This window comes from Erythrolamprus reginae, chromosome 1, assembly GCF_031021105.1.
Source record: "Erythrolamprus reginae isolate rEryReg1 chromosome 1, rEryReg1.hap1, whole genome shotgun sequence".
NCBI lineage: Eukaryota > Metazoa > Chordata > Lepidosauria > Squamata > Dipsadidae > Erythrolamprus > Erythrolamprus reginae.
The window spans coordinates 36,247,257-36,271,011 of record NC_091950.1 but is presented as its reverse complement, the minus strand read 5'-3'; the positions used below and the strand labels follow the sequence as shown (position 1 = coordinate 36,271,011).

At 40.7% G+C, this 23,755-nt stretch overlaps 1 protein-coding gene across 1 annotated transcript; it reads left to right on the top strand.

Annotated features, from left to right (window-relative positions):
- Positions 1-11,755: 11,755 nt before the first annotated feature.
- RTRAF (RNA transcription, translation and transport factor) lies at positions 11,756-23,740 on the top strand. Its single transcript, XM_070749480.1, has 8 exons — positions 11,756-11,958; positions 13,962-14,089; positions 16,078-16,177; positions 17,380-17,466; positions 17,554-17,642; positions 19,696-19,764; positions 22,165-22,213; positions 23,385-23,740. Exons 1-8 carry the CDS (start codon positions 11,898-11,900, stop codon positions 23,537-23,539), a joined length of 738 nt encoding a protein of 245 aa, XP_070605581.1. The 5' UTR covers positions 11,756-11,897; the 3' UTR covers positions 23,540-23,740.
- Positions 23,741-23,755: the final 15 nt, after the last annotated feature.

Here is a 23,755-nt window from a genome sequence, read left to right as displayed (position 1 = left end):
TTCAATGCCTGGGGAGGGTAAAAACAATTTCCCCCGCCCTCCTTGATGTTCTGCCAGGCTCTCTGGTAGGAGCCTCCCGAAAATTCAAGGGTACAAATTGTAGAGACACACACATTTGAAAATTCAAAACAATGTTCTTTATCCCAAAATTCAAAATAAACTAAGCACTCTTTTTGTATTGCAAAGAGCACGCGTCTCAAAACAACTGGGTAGTCTGTACAATTAACCTTAAGCAGTCATTAAGCACTTAGCTAGCAGCTGTGAAGAAACTTCACACCCCTTCTTCTTCCAAGGAAGTGAGACACACACACACACATGTTGCTCTGCTTTGTTTTCAAAGGCGTGAAAAATCAACAAGCAAAGTCCAGAAACCAGCAACCCAGGATTCCTGACAAACTGCGATCAGATACTGTTCCACAACGGCCAAACCTACATGCTGCTATTTATAGCAGCAGCTCCTAATTACTGGAGCCCCACCCAACCACAGGTGGCCTTATTTTCTCTTGTAATAATCCTTTAGTTGTTGTATCCTATGCATCACTCTACGCATGCGTGGATGTGTCATTAATTCTTGTTCAGAATCCAAAGACGATACAGATGATTGATCTTTTCCTGGGCTGTCTGCTAAACTCCCCTCTTCCCTGTCACTCATGCTGCCTTGGTCAGAGGAGGCTTCATCGGCAGATTCCATCGGGAGCAAAACAGACCTGCGGCATGTGGATGTCTCCCCCACATCCACCTGCACATTCCTTGGGGCAGGAGCTGGGCCAGAGCTAACCACAACACTTGAGGACCTCTGGAGGCCGGAAATGGCCTATTTCCCAACTCCTAATGAGCCCAGTAGGTTACTATTTTGCCCTTCCCAGGCTCCAAAGGCTTCCCTGGAGCCGGGGGAGGGTAAAAATGTCCTCCCCCATCCCCCAGGAGGCCCTCTGGAAGCCAAAAACGCCCTCCGAGAGCCTCTGTGCGACCCAAAAATCAGCTGGCTGGCACACACATGCATGTTGGAGCTGAGCCAGGGCAATGGCTTACATGCCAGTAGATAGGACCCCGTGTGCCATCTGTGGCACCCATGCCACAGGTTCACCATCACTGTCCTAAACCAAGTGTCAGCAACTTGGCAAGTTTTCATCTCATCCCTTATCAATCTGGCTAGCTGATGAGAGGAGCCTGATTGGAAATGGAAATGGAGCACCTCCCTTATGATACCAGGTCTCTTCAGCCTTGAAAGACGGCGTTTAAGGGGTGACTTGATCGAAGTGTATCAAATCATGCATGGGATAGAAAAGGTGGATAGAGAAAAATTATTTTCTCTATCACACAATACTAGGACAAGGGGGCCCTCCCTAAAGCTCATAGGTAAGAAAGTGAGGACAAACCAAGGGAAATATTTCTTCACCCAGAAGGTCGTTTGTTTATGGAATTCAATTCCTGAAGAGGTTGTGACAGCTGTCAGCCTGGATAGCTTCAAGGCAGGATTAGACAGATTCATGGATGCAAAGTGTATTGATGGTTATTGAAACGGATGTCCATGTGCCGCCTCTATGATGGCTAAGGCAGTCAGGATTCCCTTGAGTACCATTTGTTGGGGGTCAGAAGAAAGGGAGGGTCTTGCCTTCTCTTTCTGCTCAAGATCCCCAAGGAGAATTGGTGGGCCACTGTGTGACATAGAATGCTGGACTCGGTGGGCTTTGGCCTGATTCAACATGACTCTTCTTATGTTCTGATGAGCCAAAATCCAATTATTTGGAGAATGCTTGCTCACTTGCCCCCGTTCTGACATTCTGGAAACCAAAACTTGTACTTAAGATTGCATGCCTCGGCCAGTCCTGCTTCTGTCTACAAAAACAAGGGGAAAAATTTAAAAAAATCTAAAAAGGGAAAAGTTGTCCACTCTTCCGCTCACAACATAATACCCCACGCAACTAGACTTACAACCCTAGGTTTAGAAAGCTTAGAACTACGTCGCCTTAAACACGACCTAAGCATAGCCCATAAAATCATCTGCTACAACGCCCTTCCTGTCAACAACTATTTCAGCTTCAACCACAACAACACATGAGCACACAACAGATACAAAATTAAAGTAAACCACTCCAAACTTGACTGCAGGAAATATGACTTTAGTAACCGAGTAGTTAATGCACAGAACTCACTACCTGGTTCTGTAGTACCATCACCCAACCCCCAAACCTTTACCCTTAGACAATCCACGGTTGACCTCACCTGATTCCTAAGAGTTCAGTAAGGGGTGTGCATAAGTGCACCAGTGTGCCTACTGTCCCCTGTCCTAATGTTTCTCTCTTACTAGTATCATGTATATAAACATTGTTATATCTTTTTATATGAGACCGCCTTCTGCCACACGAATCCCAGTGTCCAGTGAGGTCCCACAGAGTTGATCTCCTCAGGGTCCCACCAACCAAACAATGCCGGTTGGTGTGACCTAGGGGAAGAGCCTTCTCTGTGTTGGCCCCGGCCCTCTGGAATCAGCTCCCCCCAGAGATTCGCACTGCTTGCCTTCCAAAAGAGTTTAAAAACTCATCTTTGTCGCCAGGCCTGGGGACATTAGATCTTCTCCCTGACCAAGTGTTTTTAGCATAATTTATTGGGTGAATGTTAATGAATGTTTTAAAAGTGTTTTAGAATTTTTAAGATTCTGTAATTGTATTAATTGGATCTATTGTATTGTTATGTCTTCTACATATGCTGTGAGACGCCCCGAGTCCTTGGAGAGGGGCGGCATACAAATCCAATTAAACTGAACTAAACTAAACTAAACTAAACTACCAATACGAACTTGACAAAATAAATAAATAAAGCACTTTGCATCTGATTGGTCTGCAACATTCTTCTGATCACATACAAAATATTCAAGGAAGGTGGTTGCAGTGCAATTTATATATAAACTAAATATCTTGCTGAGATACTCCTACTTTGCATAACCACACTCAGTAAAAGACCTTGGAATACTAATATCAAACGACCTAAGTGCTAAAGCCCACTGCAACAATATCGCCAAGAAGGCTTCCAGAGTTGTTAACCTGATCCTACGTAGCTTCTGCTCTGGCAATCTCTCACTACTTACTAGAGCCTACAAAACCTATGCCAGACCCATTCTCGAATACAGCTCATCTGTCTGGAACCCACACAACATCTCAGACATCAACACTCTTGAAAACGTCCAAAGCTATTTCACCAGAAGAGCCCTTCACTTCTCCACTCGTAACAGAATACCTTACGAAAATAGACTAACTATCCTGGATCTTGAAAGCTTAGAACTGCGACGCCTAAAACACGATATAAGTATTGCCCACAAGAGCATATGCTGCAACGTCCTTCCGGTCAATGACTACTTCAGCTTCAACAGCAACAACACAAGAGCACGCAACAGATTCAAACTTAACATCAACCGCTCCAAACTTGAGTGTAAAAAATATGACTTTAACAATCGAGTTGTCGAAGCGTGGAACTCATTGCCAGACTCAGTGGTGTCAGCCCCCAGCCCCAAACATTTCTCCCTAAGACTCTCCACGATTGACTTCTCCAAGTTCCTAAGAGGCCAGTAAGGGGCGTACATAAGTGCACTGATGTGCCTATCGTCCCCTGTCCAATCTTCTTTCCTTATCTCATATATCATACATTTTCTCTCCTTTCCTCCAACCTCTCTTCTTTCTTACTTTCTATCATTATATATATTACTTAATGTCTATTCTCCTTCATAAGTATTGTATATTGGACAAAGAATAAATTTAAAAAAAAAGATCTATCTAAAATGGCAAATTTCGCGGAAAGCCCTCTAGTGGATCATTTAGGTAAATGCCAATTAATCAACTCACAGCAACTAGAGAGGATCATAGTTCACAAATCACACTAAATTAGCTAAACAACCCTCAACGGCCTAGTTCAGGCATTATTACACCAAGCTCTAAAGTGTGATTTACGCATAATAGGACTTCACTTTGAGATTCCAGCATTTTAAGGGGCTGCCATAAAAAACGAGGGGGTCAACCTATATTCCAGAGCACCTGAAGCAGGGATGGATTCCACTTATCTTCGCCACTGGTTTGTATCGTAATGTTTCGTGTGCGCACGCTCGCTCCACTTGCACGTGGATCCCTTAGTTTTACTTCTGTGCATGATCAGAAGATGGATTCAGCCCGAAACACAGCTGAGGAGCTGATCAGCTGTGCTTCCAGTGAAAAAATAAAGGGCAGTTGTTCTGTCGGGCTCTCTGGTAGAATCCTCCCAAAAATTCACAGGTACAAATTTCAGACACACACACGTTTGAAAATTCAAAACAATGTTCTTTATAATGAAAATTCACTTAAACCAAGCCCTCTTTTGGTATAGCAAAGAGCACTTGTCTCCAAACAAACTGGTAATTTGTACAGGTCCCTTATCAGTTCTGTGATACTTAGGTTGCAGCTGTGAGGCAATTCACAGTCCTTCTTTTTTCACAAAGTGAAACACACTTTGCCCTGGTTTAGTTTCATAGCGGGGAAAAATCAGCACCCAAAAGGTCAAAGTCAGTAAAGCAGTCATGAAACACAACGATCAGATAATCCTCCACAATGGCCAAACCCACAGGCTGCTATTTACTACTAATTACCACAGCCCCACCCAAACACAGGTGGCCTCATTTTCTTTGATAATAATCTCTCAGTTGTTGTTGCCTATGCATCGCTCTCCGCATGCGTGGCTGTATCATTAACTCTTGTTCTGAATCCAAGGAGGAGCTAGATAATTGATCTCCTTCCGAGCTGTCTGCCCCACTCTCCTCCTCACTGTCACTCATGTCTTCTTGGTCAGAGGAGCCTTCATCAGCAGATTCCACCGGGGGCAAAACAGGCCTGCAGCATGTGGATGTCTCCCCCACATTCACAGTCTTTGGGGCAGGAGCTGGGCCAGAGCTAACCACAACAGCAGTATTAACCTGGGGGTGAATAGAAGCCACCCAAGCACAGGAAAATTCGGTGAAAATTCAGAAAAAAATATGGCAGCACACATGGATGGATACCAACAGAACTGGATCTGTGATGCTGTTCTGTCCCAATGACGAGGCCCCCCCCCCCCAAAAAAATAGGCCCACACACACTGATTTTTACAAGATTTTAGCAAGTAATTCTAATATTTTAGGAGCAGGGAGGTTTGGATTTAGAAATCCAGCAACAATGCAAGAAATGAGTCTGTTTGGTGCCAGCTGCTAATTAGAGTCCAAAACAGAAACCAAATACTCAGATATTTTCTTTGATCACATAGCTCTCATTACCTGATTCATTCTGAGTTAGCAGGAAGCCTAGAGATAATGAGCCCAACTCCCCAGTTCCTAATTCATCATTGAAATAATAACGAAAGTTGACTTCTGCATTGAAGCCTCATGTGGATCAACCTTAAATAGCCTAAGGGCATGGCCAATTGTTCTAGAGATCTATTCATGCAGAGACCTCCTCTTGCTTAGCCACTCCTGCCTTCTGGCAACTCTGCGTACCCTAGCATCAAAAAGAGGCTCCTCCTTTTCTCCTGAGTCACACATGCATCTCAGGGGAGTGCAGAAGGCCCTGGTTGGTTTTCAGCCTTTGACAACACATCCTCTCCGACCTCCTCGCTATCAGTTTTGGGTGCTAGGTACATCGGCCTAAGCTACCAGGCCATGACCATTTCTCAATCCTTGGGATACATGACCAGCTGCTTGGAATGTGGACGGGCCACAACAGATAGCAATCTTACATCACCAGCAAGTCATTAAAGGTTTGGGCGATCTGGTCTGAACCAGGAGGAACCCATCCCTGGCCTGAAGGCAGGGCAAGAATCAATGAATGGAAACTAAACAAGGAGAGAAGCAACCTAGAACTAAAAAGAAATGACAGTGATAACAATTAATCAATAGAACAGCTTGCTTTCAGAAGTTGTAGATACCCTATCACTGGAGGTTTTAAAAAAAAAGATTGGAGAGCTACCTATCGGAAATGCTAAGATCTCCTGCTTGAGCAGAAGAGTTGGACTAGAAGACCTACAATGTCACTTCCAACTTATTATTCTATTAACATATCATCCAAACCAGTGATAGTGATGTGTAAATCATGGGGTTTTCCTGTTTAGTGGAGGGAGAAACTTGTGCCCCCTCCCCAGGTATTTTATTATTTATTTATTTATTTGTTTGTTTGTTTGTTTGTTTGTTTGTTTGTTTGTTTGTTTATTTGATTGATTGATTGATTGATTGATTGATTGATTGATTTGTATGCCGCCCCTCTCCGCAGACTTGGGGCGGCTAACAACAGTAATAAAACAGTATATGACAATAATCCAATACTAAAAACAGTTAAAAACCCATTATATAAGGACCAATCATAAATACAGACATACCATGCATAAAATTGTAAAGGCCTAGGGGGAAAGAGTATCTCAATTCCCCCATGCCTGGCGGCAGAGGTGGGTTTTAAGCAGTTTACGAAAGGCAAGGAGGGTGGGGGCAATTCTAATCTCTGGGGGGAGTTGGTTCCAGAGGGCCGGGGCCGACACAGAGAAGGCTCTTCCCCTGGGTCCCGCCAAGTGACATTGTTTGGTTGACGGGACCCGGAGAAGACCCACTCTGTGGGACCTAACTGGTCGTTGGGATTCGTGCAGAAGGCGGTCCCTGGGGTAATCTGGTCTGGTGCCATGAAGGGCTTTATAGGTCATAACCAACACTTTGAATTGTGACCGGAAACTGATCGGCAACCAATGCAGACTGCGGAGTGTTGGTGTGACATGGGCATATTTAGGAAAGCCCATGATTGCTCTCGCAGCTGCATTCTGCATGATCTGAAGTTTCCGAACACTTTTCAAAGGTAGCCCCATGTAGAGAGCATTACAGTAGTCGAGCCTCGAGGTGATGAGGGTATGAGTGACTGTGAGCAGTGACTCCCGGTCCAAAATGGGTCGCAACTGGTGCACCAGGCGAACCTGGGCGAACGCCCCCCTCGCCACAGCTGAAAGGTGTTTCTTTAATGTGAGCTGTGGATCGAGGAGGACGCCCAAGTTGCGAACCCTCTCTGAGGGGGTCAATGATTCTCCCCCCAGGGTAATGGACGGACAGATGGAATTGTCCTTGGGAGGCAAAACCCACAGCCACTCCGTCTTGTCTGGGTTGAGTTTGAGTTTGTTGACACCCATCCAGGCCCCAACATCTTCCAGGCACCGGCACATCACTTCCACTGCTTCACTCACTGAAATGCTAAAATCTCCTGCTTGAGCAGAAGAGTTGGACTAGAAGACCTCCAATGTCACTTCCAACTTGTTATTCTATTAACATATCATCCAAACCAGTCTACGGAGAGGGGCAGCATACAAATCCAATCAATCAATCAATCAATCAATCAATCAATCAATAAATAAATAGGGATGTGTAAATTATGGGGCTTTCCTGTTTAGTGGAGGGAGAAACTTGTGCCCCCAACCCAGGTATCTTATTTACAACCCAAAGTGATCAATGTGATAAAGCCTTGGACATTAATTGTTAATGTTTGTGAGCAGTAGAACATTTAAAATTCCTCCATAATCTTTACAATTAGCTAAGCTTGTATATAGTCCACGGAGAGGGGTGGCATACAAATCCAATAAATAAAATAAAATAAATGAAATAAATAAATCATGATTTATCAACAACAGATGAGTCCATATAGTAAGTGAAGTGAAAAGCCCAATTAAAATGTAATGGTGAATACCCATCATTGCTCTCATATGACACTTTAATAGCCCCAAAATACAAAGATTCTGCAAGCTATGATTATAAAAGTTAAGGAGCACAGTGAAAGACTGGGACTAAAGTTAAATACAAAGAAAACCGAAATAATGATAACTGGGCAGCAACCAGTCTTAGAAAGACAGCGAAGAAACTGAAGTGGTGGGTAGCTTCTGCTTTTTAGGATCAACTATCAACAATAAATAAAGAAATAAGCGGGCAAGAAATATGCCAAGAAGTAGTAGTGCTTGAAGGCCTTGGAAAAGATATTTGATATAATTATACCTACAAAGATCCGATTACTGTAGGTCAAGCAATGGTATTCCTTGTAACATTTTATGGGTGCAGAAGTTGATCTTGGAAAAAGCAGAATAGAAAGAGTATTAATTCTTTTGAAGTTTGATGTTGGGGAAGATTCCTGAGAAGAGTGTGGACAGCCAAGAAAACAAATTGATGGATTATGAAACAATTCAATCCAGAATTCTCATTTAAAACACAATTGACTAGTTATTCTACTTTGGTTATACTATGCAAAGACCTAGCTTTCTAGAAGAAGTCTCTAATGATGGGAAAGGTAAAAGGGGAAAAATGCTGACTAGCTAGCAGCAAGAGAGATGGATTTAGTTATACCCTGTTTCCCCGAAAATAAGACGTACCCCAAAAGTAAGGCATGTCAGAGGTTTTGCAGAATTTGCTAATATAAGGCACCCCCGAAAATAAGGCGTAGTCAAGTTTACATACGGTACAGTGGAAAAACATATGGTACCATTCAAAGCTGTTCATAGCGGTACCGTAATAATGTGGCGTCCCCTGCTGGCCCCTTCCATCGCTTTGTACTGTCCAATACAGCAGACACAGTCTGCTGCTGTCTCACCGCCATTACAATCTCCACTATAGTGTGTAGACTGTAGTTCCTCTGGTGGCCGGAAGCTGCAATAGTGGGAGTATACTGTTGTAGCATATAAGTGCCGTCGTTTGTGTGTGTGGGTACCAGGTTGACAGGTACCATACCGTAATCAGTGTACCGTACGGTACACTTTCTTTGGGGGTGTCAGCTTTTCTGCCTGTGAATTTGTCTTATTTGAGAAATATAAGGCACCCCCCCCCCCCCGAAAATAAGACATAGCACAACTTTTGGAGCAAAAGTTAATATAAGACAGTGTCTTGTTTTCGTGGAAACATGGTAGTAGCAGTGAAGGCATCATTTGAAGATCTGAAGGAACAGGTTAAGGACAGATCACAACAAAGAAAATCTGCATGCCGTCACTAAAAAACCTGATCTGATAACATATACAGTGGTCCCTCGATCATCGCGAGGGTTCTGTTCCAGGACCCCACGCGACGATCGATTTTTCGCAAAGTAGCGGTGCGGAAGTAAAAACACCATCTGCGCATGCGCAGATGGTGTTTTTACTTCCACCGCAGCAGGGAGGAGCCGAAGATTGGGGTTTCCCCGCCGCCTCGCTGCTGCCGCTTGTCCACGCGCGCGCCGCCCGGCCTTCGCCCGCCCACCCCCATTGCTCTTATTGCTTCCCAGCTGGGAAGCGGCCCCCGCGCGCGCGCCGCCCGGCCTTCCCCCGCCCACCCCGTTGCTCTTATTGCTTCCCAGCTGGGGAAACTCCACCATCTACGCATGCGTGGCCATAGAAAAAAAGGGCACGCATGCGCAGATGGTGTTGTTTACTTCCGGGTTGAAAACTCGTGATATAGCCCTTTCGCGATGCTCGAGGACGCGAAACTCGAGGGATCACTGTAATTGTAATATTTCATCTATTTGAATTTCTTCCGTAATACAGTACTGATTAATTTTATTTGTGTTGCTTTATATTCTTGGCATTTTTATTTAATGTTCTAATTTGCATTAATCCTATGAAATGCATTTTTACACACCATTTAGGTGTCCAGAATAGGAATAAATAACAAGTAATTTTGGTGAAAAATCAGAGAACAAAATCATACTTCTGCACTTGTAAATTACTTTTAGGGAAGGAACACAACACATTTGAAAGTAAAATTCAGTGATAGAGAAGCACAATATAAAAGAGAACCCTGCAAGTAAGAAAGATAAGCAGCACTAAAAGAAAATTACATAACAGGTATACAGCGCCTTCAGGGTATGTTTATATTACATATTTTTATTATGTTTATATTATAAGTGAGCACTCCGCAAAGCCAGAGCTGCAAATACTACAACAATGGTACCTACGCGTCTGCCCAATATGTGGCAGAACATTTCGTGTCCGTATAGGCCTTACCAGCCACCTGCGGACACATTGCATACAGCGATGTCAAGGTCCTGTTTGAACACAATGAATGAACATCATCATTATATTACGGTATGTGTGTGTAAGTTATTTTTTCTTTTTGTTGTTGTTCTGTTTTCTTTAACTAAAGGCCAAGACTTTGTAAACTATGTTACAAAGGTTTTTAATTAAGTTTTGGGATTCTGATTGTTTAGCTTTTAAAAATTAGCCAAAGGAAACTTAACACGGTGAAGTCACCATGATCCTCCACCATATTTCAGCAACCAATTCATAGGAGCATTATAGAACTAATACACATACTTGTTTATACCGGTACTGGTACAACTCCCATCATTCTCATGTATGTATGTAGGTATGTATGTACTTTATTTATTTATTTATTTGGTTTATTTGTCAAAACATGTACAAGATAGCAGGTATTGGTATGAACATAAACTAAAGCGAAGTAGGTACAGGTAAATTTGGACAATAGGACAGTAAGACAGGTACGGTAGGCACAATGGTGCGCTTATGTACACCTCTTACAGACCTCTTAGGAATTTATTATTATTATTATTAATAATAATAATAATAATAATAATTTATTAATTTATTAATTTAATTTTGAAGACCCCACCTCCAAATGGGGTGGGGTCAACTGTAGAGTCTTAAGATTAAAGTTTTTGGGGTTTGGGGAAGAAACCAGAGTCAGGCTGATCACTGTTTCTGAAGTCGTATTTTCTGCTATTCTTACATTTCTTAAACAATTCATTTTCATGCATTAATGGAATAGAATTCTTTTTTTGAAATTCTTTTATTAGAAAAGGAATAATTTTATATACAAATATGAATTAAATACAAAAAGGTACACACAGCTTTAAAAACAAGAGAGATGACCTTGCTCTCTCTTTACTTGGATGTTTTAACTTATACATTTCTAAATTATTTGCAGATTTTCATATCGATATCATATATGCTTTTACAGTTTAACTCTATTTCTTGTGATAATAATGTTAAATTAATAATAACTAATAAAAATCATTCTAGATTTTTAGAATAGAATTCTTTATTGGCCAAGTGTGTTGAACACACAAGGAATGTCATTGGTCCATAGGCTCTCAGTGTACGTAAAAGAAAAGATACATTTGTCAAGAATCATGAAGTACAACACTTAATCTTTTTTTAATTATTTATTTTGTCAAGTTGGTAGTATGTAAAGATATAACAATGTTTATATACATGATACTAGTAAGAAACATTAGAGCAGGAGACGGTAGGCACGCTGGTGCACTTATGAGTTTTTTCTGCAGTTCATGAACTTCAATTCCCAGAATTCTCCAGCCAGCTTGCATTCTGGGAGCTGAAGTCCACGTCTCTTTAAAAGTGGCCTAGTTTGAGAAACATCGCATTCATATTTCGGAGACAAGACACAAATAACCCACTGCTGACGTTTTAGCCCCCCGCCATCTCTATCCTTTCTTGGATTGGATTGGTTGAGTTTTTGCAAGAAAGGAGGCGGTGTGGCGGGCTCTAATCGTAGCTGATTTAAAAACCCCGTAAGGCCAATTCCGGCCCTCAACAAAAGCTGCCCTAAGAACGGATACACGCTTAATTGCCTAGTTTTAAAAATCTCCTTTCCCTTCCTGTCCAAAGGCTTGCCCGTCTTTCTTAACTGGCTACTGGTGTTGTCAGTCAAATCGATTAACCAATTGTTTTCTCCCATCGTATTAGTCCCGCTCACCAGCCGTGACGCGCGCCCTTGAAATATAGTGATTGGCTACTGCCAACTCTCCAAGTCCAGCAAGCGAGTCGCGCAGGCGCGTTCTTTCTTTCTCAAGTCTCCTCTACCCGCTCGTTGGTGATATATTGAAGCGCTCCTTGATTCGGCGTCGACTCGGCTCGAAAGACTCTCTCTCCTAGAGAGCAACGCCATGTTCCGGCGGAAACTGACGGCGCTCGACTACCACAACCCAGCTGGGTTCAACTGCCGAGGTGAGGGAAGCCGTTACCAATAGGCCGCAAATACGAACCCATCCTCTCATTCATGGCTGTTAAACTGCAGTTGGCATTTTGATACGCATGCGTGAAGCCTTCCCTTCGCTTTCTGGATAAGAGAACGGCTGCGTTGACCACGCCCCTGCGGCGCTTTCCCCTCCCCCCCCAAAAAACTGTTTTCTCTCACGATGCCCTCCAGGCATATGCGAATAGGAATACAGTAGAATAAAATAGGAATAAAATAGAATTCTTTATTGCCCAAATGTGATTGGACACACAAGGAATTTGTCTTTGGTGAATATGCTCTCAATGTACATAAAAGAAAAGATACATTTGTCAAGAATCATGAGGCACAACACTTATGGTTGTCATAGGGTACAAATAAGCAATGAGGAAACAAATATTAATATAAATCATAAGGATGCAAGCAGCAGGTTATAGTCATAAGTGGGAGGAGATGGGTGATAGGAACCATGAGAAGATTAACAATAATAGTGCAGCCTTAGGGAATTTGTTTGACAAGTGTTGAGGAAAATTTTTTTTTAGAATAGAATAGAATTCTTTATTGGCCAAGTGAGTGTACACAAAGAATTTGTCTTTGGTGCACATGCTGTCAGTGTACATAAAAGAAAAAGATACATTTGTCAAGAATCACGAGGGACAACACTTAATAATTGTCATAGGGGTGAAATAAGCAATCAGGAAATAATATTAATAAAAATCTTAAGGATAGAAGCAAAAAGTTATAGTCATAAGTGGGAGGAAAATAGGAATGATGAGAAAAAACTAGTAGTAATGATAGTGCAGACTTAGTAAATAGTGTGACAGTCTTGAGGGAATTATTTGTTTAGCAGAATGATGGTGTTCAGGGAAAAAAACTGTTCTTGTGTCTAGTTGTCTTGGTGTGCAGTGCTCTGTAGCTACGTTTTGAGGGTAGGAGTTGAAACAATTTATGTCCAGGATGGGAGGGATCAGTCCCCAATGGAAGGCAGGTTGGCAGCAATTGTTTTTTTCTGCAGTTCTGATTATTTTCATTGGTTAGGAGAGTGGAGGCAGATCTTGGGGGGGGGGGGGGGGGGGGCGCCAAGAAGTGCCAAAGTGCTGGAGCTATGGCAGAGAAAAGTCTTCTGGATCCCACAAGCCAGAGTTTCTTGATGGCAGAATCTGCAGCATGCTCTGCCAGCATGGGGGAGTAGCTGTCCTATCAGGGTTGGTAGAGATGGTTCTTCAAGTATTCTAGACCAGTGATTTTCAACCTTTTTTTGAGCCGCGGCACATTTTTTACATTTACGAAACCCTGGGGCACATTGAGCGGGGGGAGGGTGGGGGCTAAAAAAAGTTTGGACAAAAAAATTATCTCTCTCCTCCCTTTCGCTCTATTTCTCTCTCCCTCTTTCTCTCCCTTCCTTCCTCTTTCTTTCTCTCTCTCCATCCCTCTTTCTTTCTCTTCCTTCCTTCCTCTCTTTTTTGCTCTCTCTCCCTCCCTACCTCCCTCTATGTCTTTCTCTCTCTCCTTCCCTCCCTTTTTTCTCTCTCTCTCTTGCTTTCTTTCTCTCTTTCTCTCTCTCTTGCTTTCTTTCTCTTGTTCTCTTTCTCTTGCTTGCTTTCTCTCTCTTGTTCTCTTTCTCGCTCTCTCGCTCTTTCTCTCTCTTGCTTTCTTTCTCTCTCTCTCTTGCTTTCTTTCTCTTTCTCTCTCTCTCTCTTGCTTTCTTTCTCTCTCTGAGCTTCGCGGCACACCTGGCAATGTCTCGCGGCACACTGGTTGAAAAACACTGTTCTAGACCCATGTCAGCCATGCAGGGCTCTATGAGTAATAACCAAGCCTGGAATTGCAACAGAAAGCAAATCAGCAGCCAGTGCAGCTCACGGAAGAGCGAAAAACCTGTCCATGTCAAATTTAGTAGAATGTAATATAATGGTACAAAAAATTTATAAGGACTTATTTTAATTTAAAGAAAAGTATTTTTTAATGTGACTTGTATTTATAATTGTTATTATAGATGAAACAGAATTCAGAAACTTTATTGTTTGGCTTGAAGACCAGAAAATCCGACATTATAAAATAGAAGACAGGGGAAACTTAAGAAACATCCATAATGCCACAGAATGGTCAACGTCTTTTGAAAAGGTAGTGTTATTTTTAAGTGCAATTTCTAAGCATGTGGATGGGACAGCACATTGCATGCTATTTAGGACAGGGATCTTCGGACTATGTCGCATGGGCCACAAACGGTCTGCCAAAACCATTAATTCAGCCTGGGCAGGACCACAAGGCTGACTCCCACACCTTGCCCCACACACCAGCCCCCACCCTTCAGCCGATTTACTTTTGCAAGCCCCACGGGCTAGAACTGGAAGGTAAGGCCAATATTTTTGGCCGGCAGAGTGCTACTGGAGGAATGTGGATCCAAAAATAGGGCACACAGATGCCTCGGGAGACCTCCGCATGCCTCATTTTTGGTGGCAGAGTGCTAGTGGAGGCCGGGGAAGTCCCATTTTTGGCCTCCAGAGTGCTAGTGGAGGCGGAGAAGATTTTAAAAAATGGCCCATTTTTGGCTCTCCTGCCTACAGTAGCACTCTACAGGCCAAAAGCAAGGTGTGCAGAGGCCTCCCAGAGGGAGGGGGAGGGAAAGACAGAGACAGAGAGGGACACTTGTTGTTTGTAAACTTCTTGGGGTGAAAAAAATTGTTTCATGAAGTAGATCACTAGGCTACAAAATGACTTAAAAATGATCTAGTAAATTTAAAAGTCAACCAAATAGCAACATGCAAACAAAAGCAAATAAGACACCCATAGGAGCAAAATAATAATAATTAAAGTTTCATGTGTGTACATTGTTTAATGGACTGCTAAATTGGCCACACCAACCCATCCAATCCCTTCCCCCATTTAGGAATAGAGTTTAGTGATAAGAAAAACCTATTTGCCCTGATACTGCTAGAATAATTCAGATAATTACATATTTGCTCAATATGTGATGCATTATATTTTCTTTGAACAACTGATAGCCTTTTATATTGCTGATTTTAAATTGTAATATTTTGGTATCATGTTACCCTTATTCTTAATAACCATGGAAGTTGAGAATATTTTTATATTTGGGAACAATGCATGTTGTTTCTATAATCCAGCAGGAGTCCAGGAATCTTCTCTTCTCTTAATAATGCTTGTGCCTTAGAATTAAATAAAAGTTTTAATAGAGTAAATGATGTTAACATATTGTAAGTCAGAGCCATTGTACATTACTTTCTAAGTCTTAAAAGAAAGAAACCCCCAATTTACATTCATCAGCTTCTCACACTGATAGTTTTTTCCCTGTGTTCGTGCATCTCTCTTGTTATAGGAAGATATTTAATTTTGTGGTTTCAATTACTTAAATCTTTGTTTATGCTACAGGATAGATCAGTAAAATTTGTTTTCAACATTAAGGCTAAAAAAGATCAAGTTACAGAAATCATTAGCTCCACAGAAGAAACCCAGTTTATATTTTTCTGCCATCCAATATTTCTTTTTATTCAGTCTTGGAAGGAAACCACCAAAATAGTGGGTATAATTTGTAAAAATGCATTGTAAAGTAAGAAATGTATGAGAGGGACCAATTAAGAGTTCACTTGCTAACAAATAATTTGGAGTTAGAATTGGAAAAATTTTTGGAGGCACAGCAATAATGAAATATATATATAATGGCAGTATTAGAATATAAACAACTGAGAGTTAAAAATAAGTACAGTATACTGCTTTGCTCCATGGCACTGTGAACATTTGGAACTGTATTCAGAAAAAGGTAGATGAAAGAACTGGTCGTATTCATACAGCCATGCCTTTTTAATATTACAATTATGGCATAAATAAGATCACAATGAAGTGTCATCCAAGCTATTTCATAATAGCTTGAACTAACTTTTATCAGTAGTAGAAATAGCTGATCTTGACATAAAAAGTGCTGAAATGTCTCAGATCAAGTAGGACATTTTTTCCCCTGGAAGATTCTTTAATACTGAATTCATAATCCAGTGCTAGATGTCTTGTTAAGCTATTCTCCCAAGTGAAACCTATAGCGTTTAAAATTTGTTGTAAATTGAAATGTTTGATTTAAAATTGCTTTTTTTTAACAGTACCTTAAAGATGTGAATTGTCCTTTCACTATACAAGAACGGCAAGAAGCCATTGATTGGCTTTTGGGATTGGCAGTTAGGCTTGAGTATGGAGACAATGGTATGCTGGACTTTTTAATCTTCTCTTGCCTAAAATGTGATAGATTATTCTTTAATTTAAAATTGAAGTCATATTTGTAAAAGTGAGGAAGAAAGGGATTTGCATTTACACTTCAATTAATGTCTTTACACATGCTCTAATTCTAAGTACCTTAAAAACTGGAAGCATGTACAATTAACATTCTTAGTAGTAACATCTTTGTTTCTACATGGTTAATTCAAAGTTTAATTCCATTAACTAACATCTGAATGAAGCTGCTTTACTTCACAGCATTAACCCAGGGGTGTCAAACTGGTGGCCCCTGGGCCAGATGCCTAGGTTATGTTCACTCCAGCTCTGCAAAGGGGGAAAACATCACAAAACATAATGTGACACAGCAAATTTGATGCCTGTGCGTTAACCCAATCAACCTTTTAGAGTTGAGTTGTGACTGACTATGGAAATGCAATTAAAACCAAATGCACTAACGCAATGCGTTGTCATTGAAACAGAAACATAAATTTAGTTCCTAGCTTTCAGATACTAACATTTTAATGTGCTAAAACAGTATTTTTCCACCTGGGCAACATAAAGATGTATGGACTTCAGTTGCCAGAATTTCTTAGCCATTGAAGTTCACACTGGAAAACAGGCGTTTTGGAAAACCTGATCTGCCATTTTGCTGCAGAGAGGTTGAATTAAGGAATGCTTAATCCTGCCTCACTCATTTCTCCGCAGCTGTTTGCCCATCAGCTTCCCCCCCCCCCCCCATGGGTAGAGGACAAACTACTAACTAAAGGATAGATTAACAATTTCACTTCATACCTATTTTTTACTTCAAACAACTTATCTACCAATTTGCAATTATTTTGCAGCTATTGTGAACCAGTTTTCTATTAAAGCTACAATTTTGGCTTTTGATTTTTCCCCCCTGAATTTGGACAGCTTGTTTAGTCTTCATTTTTTTTTAAAAAAAAAAATGTTGTTTGCTGTCATGAACATGATAGATGCTACTTAGAATTCATTATTAGCAGCAATTAACAAGCATCTACAATGAAATTTTTGAACAATGTAGACAGCTGCTGCTGTTATGCACATGCTGTTCTTGGGAATTAGAAGAATAATATAAGGCTTATTTCCTTTGCTTTCTTTAATTTTGAGCTTGTTCTTTGTATTGTGACCTATAGTTATGCATTCAGTGAAACTGGTTTTTCTTTTAATAGCTGACAAATATAAGGACCCTACACCAGAAGGGGCTAAAAATGCAGATAATGCAGCCAAAAATACAGAGCCCCTGATAAACCTGGATGGTGAGTAAAGATGTGGTTTAATTTTTTCTCTGTGTGAAATGTGCATTAAAAAAATCAACCTATACCTATGTCCTTTTTTTTTTACAGTGAATAATCCTGATTTTAAAGCTGGCGTGATGGCTTTGGCAAATCTTCTTCAGATCCAACGTCACGATGACTATTTGGTTGTGCTTAAGGTTAGTTTATTAATGAATTATTCCACTAGCTCTCATTTAAATTCTTCTTTAAAACTGATTTGTGTAAACTTGCTGAATGTTCCCTTCTCCATCACTTTTAGTATTTGACAGCCATGAAAAATTTGAGGTGGACAATGTAGCATAAGAAAGACTTGTAAACCTATTGCCTAGATCAGGAATGGCAAACCTATGGCTGGCACGTGAACCGTTGCCCTAGCTCAGCTTCAACGTGAATGTGTGTGCCAGCCAGCTGATTTTTGGCTCACAGAGGCTCTGGGAGGGCGTTTTTGGCTTCCAGAGAGCTTGGGGGGATGGGGGAGAAAGCTTTTACCTTCCCCTGGCTCCAGAGAAGCCTATGGAGCCTGGTGAGGGCAAAACACAAGCCTACTATAGCCCACCAGAAGTTGGGAAAAAGGCCATTTAGGGCCTCCTGGGGGTGGGGAAAGATGTTTTCGCCCTCCCCAGGCATTGAATTATGGTTGTGGTCACTTGCGCATGCGCAATAGTGTGCGCACACACACTCTTGGCACCTGAGGGAAAAAAGGTTTGCCATCACTGGTCTAGATGCTGCCTTGAAAACTAATATACCCTTCTGAAATATCTGCTTTTCAGAATGTGTGTTTTTAGAAGTTTCTCCTTTTCCAGAAATTTTGTGTGTGTGTGTGTTTCCTGTATATAACTTAAGCACATGTTTCAGTAACAGGATGGTCATTTTTCACTAGTTAGCTGTATCTAAGACTATATTCATAGTGTTCTGCTTTACTCTTTTTTAATCCAGTTTCTGAAAAAAGATTAGATCAAATATAGGATAAAAACTATCAACTGTAAGAGCAACTCAGTTGATGGACAGTTTCAGAAGACACTCAATTATTTCTTCTTTAGAAGGAAAAAAATAATGCATCTAGAATCTAAGTAAATACATAGAGTTTGAATTTCAGGCCTAAAGTTGTGTGCTTTTGCCACTGTCTGCTTTGGTTAAACTTATGCCTTCTTGTTGATTCATTTTGGTTAATGACTTGACTGAATCACATTCAATACAGGCTTTGCACTTTCTTCAATTAGGAATGGTGGGCCTTTGCAACATGGCATCTTTGTTATGAAGGACACAAATTGTAGGGCTTTGAAGTATCTTTCACAGCTTCAGTACTAGAATGTTGACTATTCCTGTCAATCCCTAATATGATTCATCTTATCTCTTTGGAATGAGGTAGATGGTCACGAGTATTAGCTAGTGAGCCCGTAGTATAACTGACACAGTGATGATCAAAAGTAATAACTCCCAGCATGTTCTTAAGCACTATAGAGTTGTTGTGCAAGCACTTTAGAGAAAGAGCAGGTAGAGAAACATTAACTATGTCCCAGCTAGATGTTTTTATACCAGTTTCCCTACAGCATTAAAAATAGTTCCTATATGTACAGTAGGTGCAGCTATATCTGTTGTTAAGCATGTGTTTACATTTGTCCAATGGGACTTTTTATTACCTTCATCCAGTATGCTTATTCTGCAATAGCAATAGCACTTATATACCGCTTTACAGTCCTCTCTATGCGGTTTAGAGAGTGAGCATATTGTCCCAAACAGTCTGAGTCCTTTGTACTAACCTCAGAAGGACGGAGTGCTGAGTCAACTTTCAACTATTGCAGCTGCCATATTGCTTTCTCACACACACAGAGCAAGCATGATATGCAGGTAAATGAATTGTGTCACTGCGCTTAGATCCAAGGTGCATTTCTATATGAAGTCTTATCTAACATTAAATGTTGAAGTACAGTAAAAAAAAGCCAACAACAACACCCCAAACAGAGAGCTGAAATCATATATGAATGCACACATTGTTGACTCAGTTTCTATTTGATCTTAATACCGTGCTTCTCCTCCTTCCATCTCTCCTGCTGAATTCTTGTTCATAAACTGAAGTTAGAAATGTCAGTGGTTTCCTATGTAGAATGCTCTATAGCAATATGCATGATTGCAGTGCTGTATAATTTGTTGTGTATGTCACATTAGCATTTATAAGCACACAACTCCATCTACTTTTTTCCTATTTCTCAGGCAATTCGTATTTTGGTTCAAGAACGCTTAAGTCAGGATGCTGTTGCAAAAGCAAATCAATCAAAAGAGGTATTTTATATTTTAAATACAAGAAATGATGGTTTATTTCATTATCTTTAAGCAGGATGCTGATGGCTGCAAATCCTAAGGCTGTATAAAGCTTTGGAGGAATGTTTTGATTCAGCAAAGGTTCAAACCAGTGGTTCTCAATCTTTCTTTGGCCATGCCCCACCTAAGCATCTCTAAAATCCTGATCCCCCCACCCCATGACATACAATTCTTACTATTCAAAAACTACTACATGCATGGAGGAAGCCCAAAAAGTCATTAACTTGGTTTAAACAAGGTTCCAATTTCCCCATTAAAAATCAGATTGCTCCCCTGCGTGGTGTGGACCCCACATTGGGAACCAATAGTTTAAACAAAACATCCTTTCAAATTGCACTTCCCCATCCTCATTCTATCGGAATGTAAATCATGTCTCTTCTGCATGCAAGATACGTTTTATCTCATCAAGGTAAAGAATAGCCGCCTTATACTAGCCCCTACTAATTTTTTTACAAGAATCCATAGAGATTAAAAACAGCAACAGCCCACATAAGCATATAGGAAAGCTATGGAATAAAACACTTTTGCAGAGGTAGCCTTAGCATTTGCTTACACCCAAGTCTCCTTGTTTTAGAGCAGGGGTGCCCAACCTGTGGGCCGTGGCCTAATCGCCACTGGGCTGTGTGAGTGGCCAGCCAGTTGGTGCACATCTGCATGCATGCACAGCCCCTTTTGCATGAGCCTCATTACAGGAGCTTGTGGCCCCTCACACAAGCCTTGTTGCAGGTGCTTACGGCCCCATTCACGTGAGTCTCATGGGAGGTCGTGGGCCCCCTAGCGCAAGCCCTGTTGCAGGGAGTCATGGGCCCTTGCCCATGTCCCTTCCACAAAGTCATTCCCTCTTTCCCCTCTGCCCCCAACTCGAAAAAGTTGGGGAACTCTGTTTTAGAGAATGTCTAATAAAAGATCCTCGAGTCCAGTCTGAAGTAATCTGTTTTAGCCATTCAAACACTGGTTTAAATTTTTAAAATATACCATCCTACAAAATTGTTTAACTACAGTATGGTAACTAAACACAAGCATTTTCTAAAAAATGTTTTCAGAAGCCTGTATTCATCCATTAATGAATACAAAGTTGAGATTTGTATTAGTGGAGAATGAGAAGCTTCTCAAAATTGAAGTAGAGAGATCAGAATGAGCCATATTTCTTTGTTCTCTCAATCTGAGAACAACTGCTAATGTAATAATGGAACATTGGATAATTTGATGTTGAGTCCTTGTGCAGTGTCCACACTGCTCTTAACATCTATTTATTTATTTATTCTATTTTTATGCTGTCCTTCTCCTTAGACTCAGGGTGGCTTACAACATGTTAGCAATAGCACTTTTTAACAGTCAGCATTTTACCCACTTCGGAAGGATGGAAGGCTGAGTCAACCTTGAGCTGGTGATGAGATTTGAACCGCTGATCTACAGATCTACAGTCAGCTTCAGTGGCCTGCAATACAGCACTCTACCTGCTTTGCCACCCCGGCTCTATAGAATGTTTCCCTTTAGCATCTTGTCATGTTTAAGGATAACTCTAGGGTGATTCTCTTGACGTCTCTTAAGAATATTAGACAAATATTCTCCTGGATCATAACAACAACCAGCATTATAAACTTTAATCTCCAAGTTAGCCAACAGGAATTTTATTTGCTGAATAAATGGCATTTAGTTTAAGGAATGTGTGCATTTAGTTTGTAATGCATAATTAAATGTTACTCTGTACATTTTTACTTAAGTTTTTTGTCTGTTTAGCTTGTAGTCAACATTGCTAACGTTACCATTTCAGTGACAATCTGATGAATCTATCTCCTGTGGATAGATTTTAAATCTGGTCTGTAGATCTGTTTTTTACAAAGTACAAAAAGAAGTGGCTAGCTGGAAAAAAACATCTGTTTGATACCCAAAGACCAGCTATAGGAAGATCACTTGGGCCATTGAGCTACATGGATAATTTTATAAGTTCATTTAATTGAGTGATTAAAGCAAATTATGAGACAGCTTTTTTGTGGAACATTTTAAAAAAATTTCTAAGTATTTTATTTTGAATTTCTGAACATCCGAAGCTGTCCTGCTGACGGTTCAACTAAAGTTTGAACTAAAGCTGTCCTGCTGACCGAAGCTGTCCTGCTGACGGTTCAACTAAAGTTTTTGCAAGTATGGACAGGAAAATCCATACACTGGATGATCAAGGGACTTGGTAATTAGGAATGTTCTTTTGAAAGACACAATTTAAGTACAGCAAATTACCTTCAGTCTAGAAAATTACTGCAAAATCGATAGGACGTGCCAGATTCAAATTATACAAAGTAATTTGTTTTCCTCCTGTGCCTAACATTTTGTTTCAGTGATGAGTTTCCTGTCTCTTTCTTTAAGGGTTTGCCTGTCACCTTAGATAAACATATTCTTGGCTTTGACACTGGAGGTAAGTGGTCCTCTCCTTGCTTTCTCTCAAAGCTTCTTCCTCAGGCCTTCCAGACTGATCCCATTTACCATTTCATTTGTTCAGGACAATCCTTTCTTTTCTTCAAGATTGTGCTTCTTCAGTAGGATGATGACTATGTACAGAGGAAATAGGTTCTATTTTTAGGAAAATGTGCACATTTGCCAGCAAGATTAAGGAATATTTATTATGTCAGAAACTGTACCCTTTCCTTTCAATTTACTGCGAACAATTTATTGATTGTAATGACTAATATGGCATAATTTAGTCTGGCATTTCCCCATGAATTTTCATCATAATTATACCTTAGTGGTGGGGAAGTGATGGCTCAGTGATTAAAGCTGAGCTGCCCAAGTTCAGGTAAGCTCTCGTCCTTGCTCCAGCTTCTGCCCACCTAGCAATTTGAAAGGGTGTAAATGTGAGTAGATAAACAGGTGCCACTTTGGTGGGAAGGTAACAGTATTCCATGCGCCTTGGCAAAATCATATAGTCATGTTGGCTGCGGAAGTGTTCTTGGACCATATTGGCTCTCTCGGCTAAGATATAAACATCATCCCCTAGAGATGGACATGACTGGAGAGGGGAAATTTTACCTTTACCTTTTACACTTTACTAAGTACTGCTAGTAGAGATACAAATCTAGTAAAAACAAAGAACATTAAAGAGGGATTAAAATGTTCAATGAAAAATATTTGTTTTCAAGGCCTTTTAAACATAAAGTTAAGCATCTCAATTTATTAGAAACAACATTCCAAAGAATTGAAGAAGAAGAAGAATAAAGAAGGCAAGCCTATGGCAGCTGTAGGCAAACTGCAGGGACCTAATATATGTGTCATCACCTTAAAATTAGGGTCATTTCATATCCCCGTGGCAGGGGTGGAAAATCTTTGTGTTCTACGTAATCTTCAAGTTTGTTTTTTTGTAGTTTCCCTATGACCTCACAGCATCAAAATCTCAACACTGCTAAATAATAGTAGCAAAATGAATCGCATTTCACAGGGTAGAAAATTAAAGTAAATTGATACACTAAGACACAATAGATTTAAAACATCTATAAAAGGGTTGTAGAAGAATTGATTGAGGTCCATATTTTAGACCCACCGCTTAAGAGTTTTGAACTGAGCTTGTTTTGCCTTTCTTATCTTCCTCTCAGATGCTGTCCTCAATGAAGCTGCTCAGATCCTCCGACTACTTCACATAGAAGAGCTCCGTGAGTTACAGACCAAGATAAATGAAGCCATCGTAGCAGTTCAAGCAATTATTGCAGATCCAAAAACTGATCATAGACTTGGCAAAGTTGGGAGATGAACAAAATAAAATAGCTTTTGGCTCTCCTGTTGCTGGCATGCAGTTAAAGGACTCCTCCAGATCTAGCATGCAATTCCAAAAGGATACTATTCCCATGTTTGGAAAGAAACCAGGGCAACGGCCAGCACATCCACTAAATATTATTCTTTGCATAAATAAAGCTTGGATTACACCTCCTGTAATGGGAGGTTGTCAAGTACAGCAGTGGCCATTTTC